Source organism: Macaca nemestrina, chromosome 16, assembly GCF_043159975.1.
Source record: "Macaca nemestrina isolate mMacNem1 chromosome 16, mMacNem.hap1, whole genome shotgun sequence".
In the NCBI taxonomy this organism is placed as follows: domain Eukaryota; kingdom Metazoa; phylum Chordata; class Mammalia; order Primates; family Cercopithecidae; genus Macaca; species Macaca nemestrina.
In genome coordinates this window covers 1,651,049-1,667,827 of record NC_092140.1, presented here as the reverse complement: position 1 = coordinate 1,667,827, position 16,779 = coordinate 1,651,049, and the positions used below count along the sequence as shown (strand labels likewise).

General features: G+C 42.8%; 1 protein-coding gene across 2 annotated transcripts in view; it reads right to left on the bottom strand.

Annotated features, from left to right (window-relative positions):
* LOC105485370 (tubulin gamma complex component 3) overlaps window positions 1-16,779 on the bottom strand; it is a 97,748-nt gene that overhangs the window by 12,467 nt on the left and 68,502 nt on the right. For both annotated transcript variants that reach the window (XM_071081007.1, XM_071081008.1), the window contains exons 18-20: window positions 5,953-6,041; window positions 5,328-5,459; window positions 72-212 (exon numbers count right to left, since the gene is read on the bottom strand). In XM_071081007.1, the coding sequence (XP_070937108.1) occupies window positions 72-212; window positions 5,328-5,459; window positions 5,953-6,041 (362 nt within the window). The remainder of the gene's footprint in view (window positions 1-71; window positions 213-5,327; window positions 5,460-5,952; window positions 6,042-16,779) is intronic.

The following is a 16,779-nucleotide window of genomic DNA, read 5'->3' as shown; positions in this document are numbered from 1 at the left end:
ATTGGTGATTATCGTGTGTGGCAAGGAGTTCATTATTCAAATAGATAAATTCACAAGTGTAAAGGCCATACCTCAATTTCACGCTGTTTCTTTTTCTCTTCAAACTGTAATCGTCTCTGCAATTCTTCCAGAGCAGCTCTGTATATTGCATCTTGAGCATTCTGAAGTTCAATAATTTGATCAAACACAGCTCTAAGTTGATTTAAGAGTGCCTGAAAGAGATGACAATGTTTTATGAATAGAGCCTCAACAAGCTAAGTTTCTTAAAACATTGACATTTAGTGAAAAGATATAAAAGATATCAACTAAAATTCCCAGAGTGCTCATTAGCTGTTCATTCATTCCCTCGCCACACATATCCCGAACCCTCCAGCTGAGCAGTGCTGCGCTGGGCACCAGCAAAACAAGACGGTCCTGCACCTGCACCCGTAACAAGAGTAAGTGTGACTGCCCGAGTCCCATGGTGGGCCAGGAGCTCTCTGCAAATCATCTCCAGTCCTCACAAGTTTACAAAAATGAAGTTCTGCCCAAATTTCAAAGCTAGATAGCAGGTAGTAATGAGTAAAACTATTCCAAGACTTAAAAACGAATAGGAGCCGGGCACGGTGGTTCACGCCTGTAATCCCAGCACTTTGGGAGGCTGAGGTGGGCGGATCACGAGGTCAGGAGATCGAGACCATCTTGGCTAACACGGTGAAACCCCGTCTCTACCAAAAATACAAAAAATTAGCCGGGCGTGGTGGTGGGCACCTGTAGTCCCAGCTGCTCTGGAGGCTGAGGCAGGAGAATGGCATGAACCGGGGAGGCGGAGCTTGCACTAAGCCGAGATCATGCCACTGCACTCCAGCCTGGGTGACAAGCAAGACTCCGTCTCAAAAAAAGAAAAAAAAAGAATAGGAAAGCATCTCCATTTTTCTTTAGGTATAGCAAAAGCAGGTAATCAAAAATATGAGAAAGGAAGTACTTAGTAAAATATAAAAAGCAAATTCAGCAAGGTTTTTAAAAAGTGTATCACATTTTATACCAGGAATAAAAGGATACCTTAATATGAGGAAAAAACTCCTAATGTTTTAAACAAATATCAGTGTCACAGCAGGGATCTCCCGTTCATTGCTTATAACTACTATACAGTAATCTTCAGTAAACAACTACTGTACTTCATTAATCTTTCTCGTAGTGTGGCATGGAAGGACACAATGAAATCTACAGCACAAAATCATTTACATAAATTAAAAATGTATCCACAGAAAATACCATCTATATACCCAAGGCCATAGAGCAAACACATTAAAACTGATGCAAACAGCAGGGAAGGGGGTAGAGGAGGGTGGAATTGGAGTACTGGCAGGGCAGAGGATAAAATTAAACCTAACAAAATATGAGAGGCTTTTCATGGACCACTGATGGCAGTGTGCTATGACTGAAGAGAAAGGTTAACTCTACCCTCTGCCATCTTAGGTTTGAAAAAACACACTAACAGTCTGAGGGCAGAGCGGGGATTAATTTCAATAGTGCAGAAGAAAACTGTGATAAAATTCAACACCCACTCATAATTTAAATAAAGCATCTAAGCAAACTAGGAGTAGGGCAGAACCCTCTTAGTTTGACAAAGGTCCTATCAAATGTCTTTGCAAACAAAACAGCCAATGGTGAAGCAACAAAGCATCACTTTAACGTCAGGAATAAGACTGGGATTCCCTTTGTGCTTAGAGTCAGCCTAGCTAACACTCTGAAGCGTAAAAAAGAAGCAAACGCAGACTGTGTGGAATGAAAGAAACAAAACTGGTTTTATTTATAAAAAATATGCGCCAAGAAAATATTAGACTAGAAAACTTAAGAGATCAAAGTAATAAAATCAATACCATTTCAGACCAGCCAAATTTCTCAAATGTAGCAATAATGTAACAAAAGATTTGCAAGAAGTTTATAGGAGAAAAATGACACAACTGTACTTGAGAAGCATAAAGGAAACCGAGATAACAGGAGAGGTTCCAAGCCTGTGGTTGGGAAGACACAATACAGTCGATTTGGGGAGAAACTAAGAAGTTGAGTTAACTGTATTTTTAACACAACTTTACAGTTAATGAAGACATTTGCAAAGCCACTTCTCACCACCCATTGTCTAATGGACTAATACTATTCTGCAAAAATATTTTCCGTTATGAAAGGCTGGCAATGCTTTGGTTCAAAATACATTTGCTAAGTCACAGCAGCACCATTCAGAGCTGAACTAATGTCTGATCTCAAGCGAGACAAAGCTGAAATGAGTATTTGCTGACTGGGTTTTTGAACAAACGGAAGCAGGAGAACTCGGTATTGGGCAGTGAACAACCCATGCTCTCTTTCACTCACTACAATGCCCTTATGCAAAATCAGGTCTCCAAAGTACATGGCAACAAAAACAATGTGGACTGATTTGGCAAATGACAGAAGGATGTGATCAAGGGATGCTGTTCCTAACATAAAACCACCACATGATTAATGCGGTAAACACATCTTCCATCTTACACGTTCTCATCTTAGAAGCTGTTCTGTCCTTTTGACAGGATCTTAAACAAGCAACATAAAAGAGACGGATTAATCTGTTGTTTTTAGTAAAGATTTCTCTAATTTGTTTCTTTATGTAGTCTAATAAAGAATAATTTATTATCTTTGGAAGAGTTAATCTATCTACAAGGTGACCCACTGACATCGACTTCAAGCTCAGGCTGCCAGGCAGGGCTTTGCTGGCAATCTGTCTGCACAGGGCACCTTCAGGAGGCCGTTCTTTGGCAACCTCAGTGGTACCAATTCACAATTTCTCTCAACAATGCACAAACAAAAACCACAAAAACAGGCACAGACTCCAGCTTCAAAATTACACGTATCAGAACCGTCTTGGTTTTCTTAGTGAGTGACATAATAAAACTGTTCTACTTAAAATTGCTTATGTCAATAATGGATTGTTTTAATCTGCTTTACATACTGGGTTTCTTTTTATTAAAAAAAAAAAAAAAAACCTCATTTTAAACAAATCATCAAATTAGGAGTAAAGCCATCAGCAAAGGCAAGTTCAGAAACGATCAGGAAGCCTCTGGCATGACTTCTTCAACGACGTCAGGTGGGAGCAACGCACACACGAACACCCCACTTCCCACTTTCACAAGAGCACTGTGCTACAAATGGGAAGATTTTCCTCCCCCAGATAGGGTTCTTATCAGTGGAAACTGTCTAGGGGCAAAAGCTATGACAATTTATCTTATACAGAATGTTCATACCTGTAGGCGGGCTAAATCTCCTACATTATCTGTCAGCTGTGTGGAGTGCTACTTATTTGCCACAATTGGACTGATACCAGTATGGGTCTAGTCCTCAGTAGTTCAAACATTTTCTGAAATGCATGAAATCTAGTGACTGTAAACACCTCTGTAAAACACACACCCAGGCACAAAATAGCAACTAACACCTATCTGCCAGTCACTATGGTCAACATTATACTTGAATTATATAATTCTTACAAATCTATTGAAGAGACTAGGATCACGCCCTTTAAAACAGAACACTGGAGTCAAAAGCTATGAAGTGAAACTCAACCCTCGGTCTACCTGGCTACAGAGCCTGTGTCTGTCTTGCCATGCAACTGCACTGTGAGACAGGCCATGCTGGCCAATGGCACACGAGTCTAGGAACACAGAGCTATTTGTTACACTGACGTCCTAAACGTGTGCGGACGATGCTCATCGGCATCTACTGAATACAGAGAGGCAACGGCTGGCAGTCACCATGAAACCTTCTGTGGTTTTAGTCCAATAACAAGACCATGGTTAGTAATAGAGGTTTCAAGGGCCTCAAACCTCAAGATGTATATTTCTTTAATTATTAATTATCCTCGAAGCATTTTAAATTATTTTTCTGACAAAATTTCCACATATTTATAAAAACATGTAAAACATTCCATATAGGCCGGGCGCGGTGGCTCAAGCCTGTAATCCCAGCACTTTGGGAGGCCGAGACGGGCGGATCATGAGGTCAGGAGATCGAGACCATCCTGGCTAACCCAGTGAAACTCCGTCTCTACTAAAAAATACAAAAAACTAGCCGGGCGAGGTGGCGGGCGCCTGTAGTCCCAGCTACTCGGGAGGCTGAGGCAGGAGAATGGCGTGAACCCGGGAGGCGGAGCTTGCAGTGAGCTGAGATCCGGCCACTGCACTCCAGCCTGGGCGACAGAGCGAGACTCCGTCTCAAAAAAAAAAAAAAAAAAAAAATTCCATATAGAAGCAGCTTTGATCTCAACCACTTTTTGACATAATAGTTCTTTAATAATGAAATTCATGGCTGGTTAACCTACATATACTAAAATTTAGATGAAGTAACCGCCCTGCAGTGGTGTGTTTTCCACTGACAGGCCCCGAGGAGAGTGCAGGCCCAGCTGGAGGCAGCCTCCGCCAGCCGGAAACGTCTGTGAAGTCACGGAGTTCATGTCAAAAATGCATTTGATATTTGCCCCCTACTTCACAATATATTTGCTTCAAGTGAAAGCAATGTGGTTCCTTCTTGCCCCAGACCTCAGGATAAAAGCAGAGCTCTAGAAGATTTGCCACATGGAACGTGCAACTTTCAGAACATGGACCCTAAAGGAAAAGAATGTTTGCAAAAAATGTCATACATGTTACCATGTGTTTCGTTTCCTTTTTTTTTTTTTTTTTGAGACAGAGTCTCACTCTATTGCCCAGGCTGCAGTGCAATGGCGTGATCTCAGCTCACTGCAACCTCTGCCTCCCAGGTTCCAGTGATTCTCCTGTCTTAGCCTCCCAAGTAGCTGGGATTACAGACACACACCACCACTCCCAGCTACTGTTTTCGTATTTTTAATAGAGACAGGGTTTCACCATGTTGGCCAGGCTGGTCTTGAATTTCTGACCTCAGGTGATCCACCCGCCTCGGCCTCCCAATAAGTGCTGGGATGACAAGTGTGAGCCATCGTGCCTGGCCTGTTTTGTTCTTATATTGTGTTGCTTATTTCGTTCAGATATTAACCTCAAAACTCATGGTTTTCTCTTTTGAATACCACAATAGGATATCATTATATCTAGAAAATGAAAAGGCATTATTATTTTCTACCATTTTTATATCTAGTTTAGAGTATATTCTTGTTTCAGCACTACTGCACTACTGTTCCAGTTCTGTTCAGAAACTGTACCTTCAACATTAAACTTGTAATAAAATTATGTGAATTATTACCAAAGTGGCTGCATCAGGGGATTTCTAAGATTCCCTCACTTGACAAGAACCCAAGAAAAGAAGATTATTCTTTTGGTTTCTTGTTTCTAAGCAGGTCGGAGTCTTACCCTGGAGTCACCGTCCAGCAGGCAGCGAGAGATGATGGTGTCTAAGAATGCCTCGTGTGCAGCGATGATGTGATCCAAATCCTGGGCCTGCTGGACTTTGTTCCAAAGCTCATCCCAAGAACATTCAAGCACCTGGGAAACAACAATTTAAAGATGCTAGATAAGCTCATGTTCTTCCTAGTGTAGCATCACTCACAAAATATATACCACGTATGGGAGGCCGAGGCAGGCGGATCACCTGAGATCAGGAGTTCGAAACCAGCCTGGCCAACATGGCGAAACCCTGTCTCTACTAAAAATACAAAAATCAGCTGGGAGTGATGGTAGGTGCCTGTAATCCCAGCTACTCAGGAGTCTGAGGCTGGAGAATCGCTTGAACCCAGGAGGCGGAGGTTGCAGTGAGCTGAGATCACGCCATTGCACTCCAGCCTAGGCAATAGCAAGACTCCATCTCAAAAAAAAAAGAAAAAAAAAAATATATATATACACACACACACATAAACACACAGACACATATATATACCCACATATATATAGACCATGTAAAACATACATATACACCACATATACATATACCAAGACATGACTTATTGAAACTAAAATCAACACAGTGACTGAAGTGTACCTCAAATGTGATATAATACTGCATCTGATGAATGAAATGGACCATCTCAGAGGCCAAAACATGACACTGGTGCAGCACCCCAGAGAACTCTGCAAGGGAAGAGCTGACGTCAGAGGTGACTGCAGGTACACTTACCGACAACGTGCTGTTCTCCCTTACCCACCTGCAAGCTATCTGAAAACAAAAAATCAGTCATTTAAATTCTTGACCCCTTAACAGGAAAAAACCTCTCCATAACCAATTTCTGAACATTTCAAACTAAACGAGAATTGAGCTATCTAACCAAGTAGTACTATACTACTTTACCTAATAGGAGCCTAATAAGGAATACATGAAACAAAATATAATTGTATTTAAAAATTAAATACAAAACATTTATTTTATAATAATGCAGTGCACTGAATAAACAGAAGCTCTGCTTCATGGCTTTACAATTAGTCTGCCTGCTGTGCGTGAAACATTTACTATTCCCTTGCTCTTTGGAGATAAAGGTGACATTTCTTTAAGGAACCGACTGTGGCCTTACCGCCTGTGAGAAAGAGGAGCCTCAAGGGAGGTCAGGGACGAGCTCAGACTCTCCTTTTATCCTTTAGGAGATCACACAACCATCACCAGGCTGGAAGGTCACCACAGAGCACAGTTCTCTGCTCGCACTTTTAATTTTTTGTTCAAAGACTATGGCAGCATATTGTTACACTAATGTATGTGATGGCTCAAATCAGAGCTAGGCCCATCAGTGAGGTGATTACAAATCAGAGCTAGGCCCATCAGTGAGGTGATTACAAAAAGGCTTTGTAGCACAGGTCAGCTTGGACATGTTTTGTTACTGCTTCAAATGCCCTCAATGAGTTACCTCGATAACGAGATCGAGACTTGCTACTCATGCAGTTATGTGAGACGTCAGTCTTGCCTCTTCTCAAGAGAGGAAAGAAGTAGTGGGACTTAAGCCTCTTTATAGAGGTGTGTAAAAATAACAATGGCAATGCAAACTTTTTAAAAACACTCTTTCTGTAAGTTGAAGATTAACTGACACCTTGCAGTTTTGCTGTCTTGGTTTAACACTTGACAGCCCAGTTAGTAGAGAAAAGTGGGAGAGGAGGAGACAGAATTCTAAGCCTTATAAAAATGTAAATCCTTAAACAGATGATCAACTTACACAAGCATGAAATATGTATGTGAATTGCATGAACGCTGTCCGAAAGCACAGATTCCACTAACAGGCAGCATCACCACCTGACCCTGGTGCCCGGTCTCCAGGGACGCGCTGTGCACCGGGGAGAGGAGGAGGGCGCACTGCAGAGGAGGACACTCCTCACCTCCCTGGTGCCTGGGCCTCGGGATGGGGCTAGAATTCTCGAACACAGAGGGCTCAGGTGAGGGAGAACCAGAGAGGTGTAAAGCAGACATTAATATACATTATATACCAGCACCTACCTAAATGAAATAGATGGCAGCCAGTAAGAAAGATGTTTTAAAAAATAAATTTCAAAAGACAAAAAAAGAGCTTGCTTTCAAAGAGGCAGAAGAATTTTTAGTTAGGGATCATTGATGGCAGACTCAGACAATGCACCTTTCAGAAGGAGCAAATTCATTTTTTAAAGAGAGGGATGACACACTGTCCCTCAGGCAATGAACAGGCGGGAGGAGGCAACCCAACCAACCAGGAGCTCCAAAGGGCCCTCGTCCATATCCATGTGCCACCCAGCGCCTCACAAGGAAACACACACACTCAAGGGCTCAAGTGCCTCCCCTGCCAATGGCTATGACTGATGTATCAGAGGCATATACAAGATTTACTTATGAAGTTTACAACTCTGCAAAGAATCCTCAGCGCTCCTTATATGGCCCCACAGACAGTAAAACACAGTGAACTATAGTGTCCACAGCCATGAGATGCACTTTCAGCTCTAACACCCTCAAAAGAGACCCAGCTGCCCTCAGACCTGTGACATCTGCCCAGCATCTGTACTCACGAGGCTTCCTGCAAACCTGTGACATCTGCCCAGCATCTGTACTCACGAGGCTTCCTGCAAACCTGTGACATCTGCCCAGCATCTGTACTCACAGGGCTCCTGCAGACCCGGGATATCTGCCGGGCATCTGTACTCACGAGGTTCCTGCAGCACAGTGTGCACTCCACATACCCCAAGTATCCTTCTTGCCATTAGGAATCTACAACCCACAGATATGGTCAATGTGTATCTGAAGAAAGGGTTCAGCTTTGAGGTTCATCTGAAATCCTAGAATTATAAGTGTACTTTTCCCTACTAAAACTATAAATAGAGTCTAAGATTTCTAATCGAATAATACTCAAAACCCCTCGAACAACAATTACTTTTCAATGTAAAGGGGTATAATAAAGTGTTGTTTTAAGTGATGTTCAGCCATGTTATGGTTTCAGTAAGATTCTAAGGAAAATACCACTTGCACTGAATTTTAGGTTTTAACGCAGAGCTCAAATGAGAGAACTGTGTCTTCCCCCACTGAAGTCACTGGACTATAACGGAAAATCTACAGCCAGTCTTCCCTGGAGAACGGTGAGTATTTAAAACATTCTACAGGTGCACAGAGTGTACATAGATTTGTCCTCAAGATATTTCTCGGATGTGATTTGATTTCTCTCCAGTGCAGCAAAGTTATACGAAATAGTTTAGAAACCACTTGTGGAAGGTTTTTGTATTTTTATGTTAATATCATCACAGAACTGGTGGATCTTTTCATTGGGAAACAAAGTCACGAATTCTACAAGTCACAAGCCACGACTCGCAGGTCTCACCCTGACATCGACGTCTCCATCGACCCCTCCCAGGTACACGCTCGGTGTGACCCGAACATTTAGCTGTGCACCTGTGCACAGTGAGTACAATCTGTTTTATTTTCTACCTTTTCAAGCAACTATCCAGGTTATACTTATCCATCCTGACCTCTTTCAGAGAAGGTTTAAGCCGACTGACAAAACTGTAGATTTCATCGAAAAATGAAAGGTGAAACTTCACCTAAAAGTTTACCTTCACCTAAACATGCGAAGCCGGCTACTATCAGCACTTTCTCTGAGGGACTCTAGATTTGTTACAGAAGCATAAAAATTTTTTGTGGCTATTCTCCATTTTCTAGCCCCTGCTGGGTGCTCCGCGCATGAGAGAAGCAGCTCAGTCCCATGAACGCTCAGGGCTATGGTGCTCTGCTCCGCCTGCATTTCTGAGACTTCCTCCAGAGTTCTTTTCAGGGTCAGTCAAGCCAGCAGCATCTGAGTAACATGCCGGTTTTTCGTGGCACGAATATGCTTTTGCTAACATCTTCTACGTTTCACTGTTGCTCTATTAAGAAACCAGAAATTTTTTTCTCTGGCTTCAAATCAATCTGAAAGTAGCTACACAGTGATTAGTGATTAAATCACTAATTCTATTTCAGAATCTCTGATTTTCTTGAGTGTACAATTTCTCTGATTAATGTTCTGATTAATGTTCTAGATTCTTTAATGTCACACTGGGAAATAAAAATGCTACTGAATGGCCACAAAACAGAACAAACACATCTACCAAACAACACTGTCATGCAATGCTCAGTGCCACCTAAACTCCTGACATCCCACTCCAGCCCATCCCAGTGCTGCCTGGGGCCTTCCCCCTCTCTCCCTCACTCCCAGCCTCACCATCCCGCAGCCCTGGCTCCACCAGGTTTGCACTGCTTCGCTGTCTCGGCCTCAGCTCTGCCTGCATCCCTCGTGCCCCCAGTCACTCCAAGCCCGCCTCTCCCTCCTAGCATGCTAACCTCTCCCTCCTTAAAGGCTAACCCGAACCCCTTACTCTGAATCCATCTGTTCCTCCTCTGTGATTTTCAGCCTCCACTTCCTTCTCCATATGGGCATTTTAAACAGCCTCCCAACAAACAAAGCATCTAACTTCGTTAGAAGTTTTGACTTTGATTTTGCCCAACTCTTCCATAGTATATCTTTAAATTTTCAGATGCTATATGGCAGCTCCAAAGGGGTCTGTTAGTTGAAAAGGTATCATGCACCATGACAGGTCTACAGCCCCCGCCCCAACCCCATCTTCCTCCTAGCCATGCCACCCTGTGAGACTGCAGTTCCCACTCACTGATGCCCCTTCCGCATTCCACTCCACAACTTCAAGCATATCCAGGCTGATGACATCTAAAACATTTACCTCTAGATCTAAAGTTTAAGACCAGTCTAATTAATGGCCTCACAAGGTATCCTAAAAAATACCTCAAATTAGCGTATTGGAATGGAATCATTATCCCCCGCAAAGAAGCTCTTCCTCCAGTGCTCCCTGGGTGGTAAAAGATGCCACCACCCACCAGGTCCTCAAGTCAGAGACCCAGGTGCCACTGAGACTCCAACCACCCCCTGGCCTCCATACACGCATCACCTGGTCCTGCTGGCGCCACAGGCCAAGTCACCCTCAAATCCATTCCCTTCCCTCCAGCCCCGCGGCTGCTGTAACCATAAAGGCCAACGTCACTGCACACGGATTATCACAACTGGCTGCCCTGCTAATCGCCACGGTCACGCCCCAGGTTCATTATTCTCAGTGACCTGAATCCAGACCTTCAGGACGTGCTCCCGGTTGGGCTCCCCGGCCCCATGTTGGCAGCACAGTCCCCCTCCCCAGCTTTGCCGAACATCCTGCTCTCCTCCCCACTGACCCGAAGAGCTCATCCTCACCTGTCAGGGCCAGACTGGACACCATCACCTCTGGAGCCTTCGGGAACCACCCCCACGTCTGTCAGATGCCTCATTTAAACATTCCCATGCCACTTGGATTTTCCCGTATTGATTGACTGTAAGTTCCTGTGTAAATGTCTGCTCTGCCCTAACAGGCCATGAGCTGCTTAGCCACAGGGAGCTGGTTTGTCACACCGTTACTGGGAACCAGCAACAGAGAGCACTAAGTGGGCCCTCAACGATGATTTCCTGAAAAAAGTGCGTGATTTGGACACTCAACGTCAGAGCAGGCAGTCTGCATTCCTTCAGATCTTGAGTACTCAAACTCACACCTTTCAAAAGGTTTCTATAAGCAAGGTCAATTTAGCAACAATGTGAATACAGGTGTTCTTTCCTTTTACAGTCTTAAAGTACTGCCAGTGAATATAGTTCTCCTTCTAGAAAAATCACCTTTTACCGTGTCTACAATGAGCACAGCGGACAGCATCTCCAATGGTCTTCTTTTAAGGCAAAGCCCCGCGACAGTGAGAGACATCTGGTTGCTGCTGTGAGGATGCTGCTACTGAAAAGAAACCTGGGGAAATCATCCACATGACAGAAGTCTGAAATCCCTACAATACCACAGTTATTTTTCTTTCCCAAATAAGAGATTAAACACTATAGAAAATAGTTATTTCTGAACTTCTACTTGCTCTAAGGCTGTAATGACTATGAACTCAATTCACAAGGCACAACTAGTCCGTTAGTTCCTAAAAAATTCCATTTACACCTGCCAACATGCCTAGGATCTCTTTACCTAGCACTCTGAATATATATTTTAGGAACGTGTTTTAAATGTGTTTTTATGGCTGACCCACAAGTAACTGTGTAATTATAAGAATCCCAAAAGCAAAGCAACATTGGCAATAAGGTCCAATGAATACAGGAGGCACACCTCCTGCAGGGCCGACGCCACACTGGACCGCCGACACACAAAATTGGGTGGCCACTATCTCCTCCCGCTTGGGCAGCAGCTAAGCAACAGGCTCTTTCGTAGTTCTCCACTGACCCCTAAAGGCTGTCGAAAGAACTTCAAGTTTGACTCAAACACTGGCTCTTAACACTTGTTCTTAAACACTTGTTCAGGCAGGCACCTTCCACCAGGACCCCCTCACATCCGGAGATGCCTCTAGAGATAGCACCAAGTACTGCTAAACATTATATTTGGTTTTTTAAGAAAATACCTTAAAACAATTAGTTCACAATTTCAAAATCACCTCCTCAACCCATATTTATAGTGATGCTACTGTATTTAAAAGTGACCTTATCAAAGTACCCATCTGATTTATTTTTCTCAAGACTAAGGATCCAAACGACATTTGTTAAGAACTAGGATTGTTTTCAAAGTCTCTAATCACCTGTAAGGATCTCATCCTTACATCATCTGCATTCCTGCTCTTCCAGGCAAGTAACCACGGCAATGGTGAACTTGGGGGCACCCACCACAGGCAGGTGCTGTTCCAAGTACTTTCACTCAGACTTAATCCTGACAACACTAGGAAGTAAGTGCCATCAACACCCCATCCCCCAGATGAGGAAACTGAGGCAGAAGACCAAGAAAACAGCTGAGGCCATACAATCTCAGAGACAGGTGGTGGGGTGGGGATGCCCCCGGGCAATGTAGCTCTAGCACCTACAGCTCAGCTTAAAGTTTCTATCAGTTGGAGCCAGGCACAGAGAATTTTTTTTATCTCTATTTGTATGTTTCACTAAGGATCCAAAAGACTTTTGTTAAGTATCTTTTGGATCCTTAGTGAAACATGGGAACGATGAGTGAAACATACAACGAATACAGCAAGCACACATCCTGCAGGGCCGAGGCCACACTGGACGGCTGATACACATTAAGGATATAAAACACAGGATACAAAAACACACAGAAATTTTTAAAGAGAAAAATTTCAACTCATCTTCTATCATTCACTGAGTCTTAAGACACTGTCATTTGTAAGACGAATCGTTATTATATGAATCATCAAGAAAGTAAAACGGTTGCCAATCACACTGACAGACACCCTGACCACAGCCCTGTGCGGGAAACACCCTCTGAACCCACCGCGCAGATGGGCCCCTCAAGGGACACTGCTGGCCCGCGGGCACCTGCCTTTCCTGGTAAGATAAAATCCGCGGTGCTGCTTTACATGAAAAGTGGCATTTTGGTTCTTCTCTCAATAATAATCATGTGCTTCATCGATTTCAAATTTATGCTTCACTGCTATTTCTACACTTTTCTGCAAACACAGTAACTTTTCATTTCAAAACAGAGCCAGGGTGGAGCCAGGGTGTAATCTTTTTGAAGGCAACGAACTGCAGCTGTGGCCAGCACTAAAGGCTATGCTGCCGGAGCACAGAGCCCAGCTCCAGGCACCAAGAGGAGCTGGGGCCAGGTTTACACAGCTGCAGGCAACAGGAGCCCTGCAGCTCAACAGACTTTAAGACACATTGAGAACATGAAAACAATGTGTATCTTAGAAGTAATAAAATATGTTTGAAAGGAAAACCAAAACAAAATGTAGTATGAGCTGTTAAACCTTGATTTATCTTATTTTTCAATATACTGGGCCTAAACCAAATGTGGGCCAGTCCAACCTTTTCAGATTCTGGGTCTCAGGCTGCTCTCCAATACACACTAGGAAGGTTTGACTGTGGTATCTCCAAAGTGCCTTCTACTTAAAAGCTTCCTAATTGTAAGGGACCTGCTGGTTTAGATGTGGCTCCACCAAGCTATTTCCATGGCCAGACCCTGCTCTTCGACACCTACCCCACGAAGCCTCATTTAGACACTCACTTTCTCGAGAGCACATTCCATTCAGTGGGATTAGAAAAGATAAAGGAAAACCTGTAACTTGCTATCATTATATTTTAGACAAGAAATAATTTAGTGTCTAGTGTGCAAGCTCTAATTTTAAAATGTAGTAGTATTTACATCTCATTTTAAGCGAGTGGAGTTCCATTATCTTCAACAGTGACTGAGCACAGTAGCTCACGCCCATAACCCCAGAACTTTGGGAGGCCAAGGCAGGCGGATCACTTGAGGCCAGGAGTTCGAGGCCAGCCTGGCCAACATAGTGAAACCCCATCTCTACTACAAATATTAACACAAAAAATTAGCTGGGCATGGTGCACACACCTGTAATCCCAGCTACTCAGGAGGCTGAGGCATGAGAATCGCTTGATCCTGGGAGGCGGAGCTTGCAGTGAGCTGAGATCACACCACTGTACTCCAGCCTGGGCGACAGAGCAAGACTCTGTCTCAAAAAAAAAAAAAAAAAAAAAACCAACCTCGGGCACAGTGGCTCACGCCTGTAATTCCAGCACTGGGGGAGGCCGAGGTGGGCAGATCACCTTAGGCCAGGAGCTTGAGGCCAGCCTGGCCAACATGGTGAAACCCCATCTCTACTAAAACTACAAAAAAATTAGCCAGACGATGTGGCAGGCACCTGTAATTCTGCTACTCAGGAGGCTGAGGCAGGAGAGCAGCTTGAATCTGGGAAGTGGAGGTTGCAGTGAGCCAAAATCACACCACTGCACTCCAGCCTGGGTGACAGAGCGAGATTCCATCTCAAAAAAAAAGGTACACGTAAATCTCCACTAACCACTGTTCCCTGAGAACTTCAGGGACCATTTCAGAGAATTAATATTCTCTTAAGAGCCCTCTAAAAACTCACTGTCTAAACATTAATTTTTGTCTCAGATAAGTAAGTTAATGTCTTAAAAACCAGAGGAAAACTAAGAAAGTGTTATTTCTGAATCAGACTTCTATTGGAACCTAACTATGTAAATTTCATCTTGATTCTTCATGAAAGATGAACGCATCCTTGTTTTCCCTCAAGAACGTAAGAGATCGATTTTATTTCTAATAAAGACCAAAAGCAAATTATTTCAATGCCACTGTTTTGAAAGGGGAAAGGGAGGGAAGCTGAAAGAGAAAGAAAAAGCCTCCATTCGTTCCCTCCCCACCCCACACAGAGGCTGAGAAAGAATACAGGCTCAGTTACCTGTACTGGTCTATTTCATTTTGTGAAATGTTATCTGAAACATGAATTTAGTTTCCAGTAGTAGAAATATTTTTTAGATTAATTGAATCTAACAAACCATTTTAGTATTAGCCGCTGTGTTTTGTCCAGCTGACTGGCAAATACATAAAAAACTGCTACCATCCAGGATTGGTAAAGGCAGGAAGAGCAGACAATCTTACATGAGGAATGGGTGTGATCTTCCTGGTAGACCATGATCAAAAACCCTTGTCCCCAGAAAAGCACTTTCACATGTAACTACTTACTGCACACGATGGAGCAAGTTATTACTTAGATGAATATTGTTAAAACACTAGGGTGATAACTGTTGACACTTTAAGTAAGACTAAGCCGTCCTTTGCACACCACACCCGTACGAGGCCCCGTGGCAGCTGTTGATGGGAGCTCTCTACAGGGTCCATGTGTAATCTGCTTCAGATTTATAATTAGCAGGACATTTCTAACGGGCTGGATTAGCAAGATCAGCTAGCTGATTTCTGCTCATGAAGTTGCTTGGCCATGAACTACTTTAAAATACTTCTTTATTAAAGGTAAGAACACAGACACCCCAACAGAAACACAGGTAAAACAATTCCCGAAAAAGGGAACATGGTAGTCCCCCATACAGTTTCTCTTTGTGCTGTTCGTCACCTGCTGTCAACAGCAGTCCAAAAATAGTACATGGAAAATCCCAGAAATAAACAATTCATAAGTTTTCAATTGAGCACTGTTCTCAGCAGTGATGAAATCTCACACCATCCTGCTCCATCCTAGCCAGGAAGTTAATCAACCCTTTGTCCAGCAAATTCACGGCGTATACACTACCGCCCCCTTAGTCACTCAGTAGCTGTCTCAGTTATCAGGTCAACAGAGCACGAGAAAAAAAGGTAAGTATAGTACAGTGAGATCTTTTGAGAGAGACATAACACCCACATAACGTCTGTTATAGTATGATGTCAAAATAATTCTATTTTGTCATTAGTTATTGCTGTTAATCACTTAATGTGCCTAACATATAAGTTAAACTTTATCATAGGTAAGTACATATGGGGAAAAGCAGTATATGTAAGGTTTGATACTATCTGAGGTTTCAGGCATCCATGGGGTGGGGGGGAGGGTCTTAGAATATATCCCCTGTAGATAAAGGGAATACTACATAATACAGCAAAACGAAGAAAAAAGAGGCCGGGCCTGGTGGCTCATGCCTGTAATTCCAGCACTCTGGAAGGCCAAGGTGGGAGGATCACTTAAGCGCAGGAATTTGAGGCTAGCCTGGGCAAAAATGGGGACCCCATCTTGAAAATAAAAGTGTTCACCCTCATCAATCATTTTAAAAGCATAACATTTAAAAAGCATAAAAGTTGAAATGAACTTCCATTTTCACCTATGAACTGACAATTTATTTGAATTAATAGCCAGTGTCAGCAAAAACAGTGATACAGACAACTTTCCACAATACGATCTGGGCTTACTGGGATGTGAACTAAATTGGTGCACATTTCCCAAAAAGTGATCCGATAATATCAATACAGTTAAAATATGAATACTTAGTAAGTAAAAAGTCAAACTAAAATTCAAACTGTTAAACAAGCAGTTCCACTTCTATCTATTCTCAAGAAATATTCAGAGGCGTATCAAGATGCATTTATAAAAACATGCATGGCATTATTTATATTAGCAAAAAATTGGGGAAAAAACATGTCCAAAGAGAAATGATGAAATGATATGTACATGAGGTAATATCGTGCTATTAAAAATGGTTCAGAAAAAGTTTCAATAGCGAGGGGGAAGGCTCAGCAAAAGAAGCTGGAGTTAAACTCTGTGAAGCAGGATTCTAGCGATATAAATAAATTTTATAAATAATAAAATACACATTTTCCCATACATAGAAAACTGATCAAAAAATTTATTAGTTATCTCCAACTAGAAAACAAAACTCATTATTGATATTCAATACAATAAGAGAAGAGCAAATTGATACAGACGTTGCTAAACTGATAATCAGATCAGAAAACTGTAGCGCGACCAGCCCATATTTCAAGTTGGTATGGAGCTCAGCCTTCGCAGAGGCTTATTTTGACACGT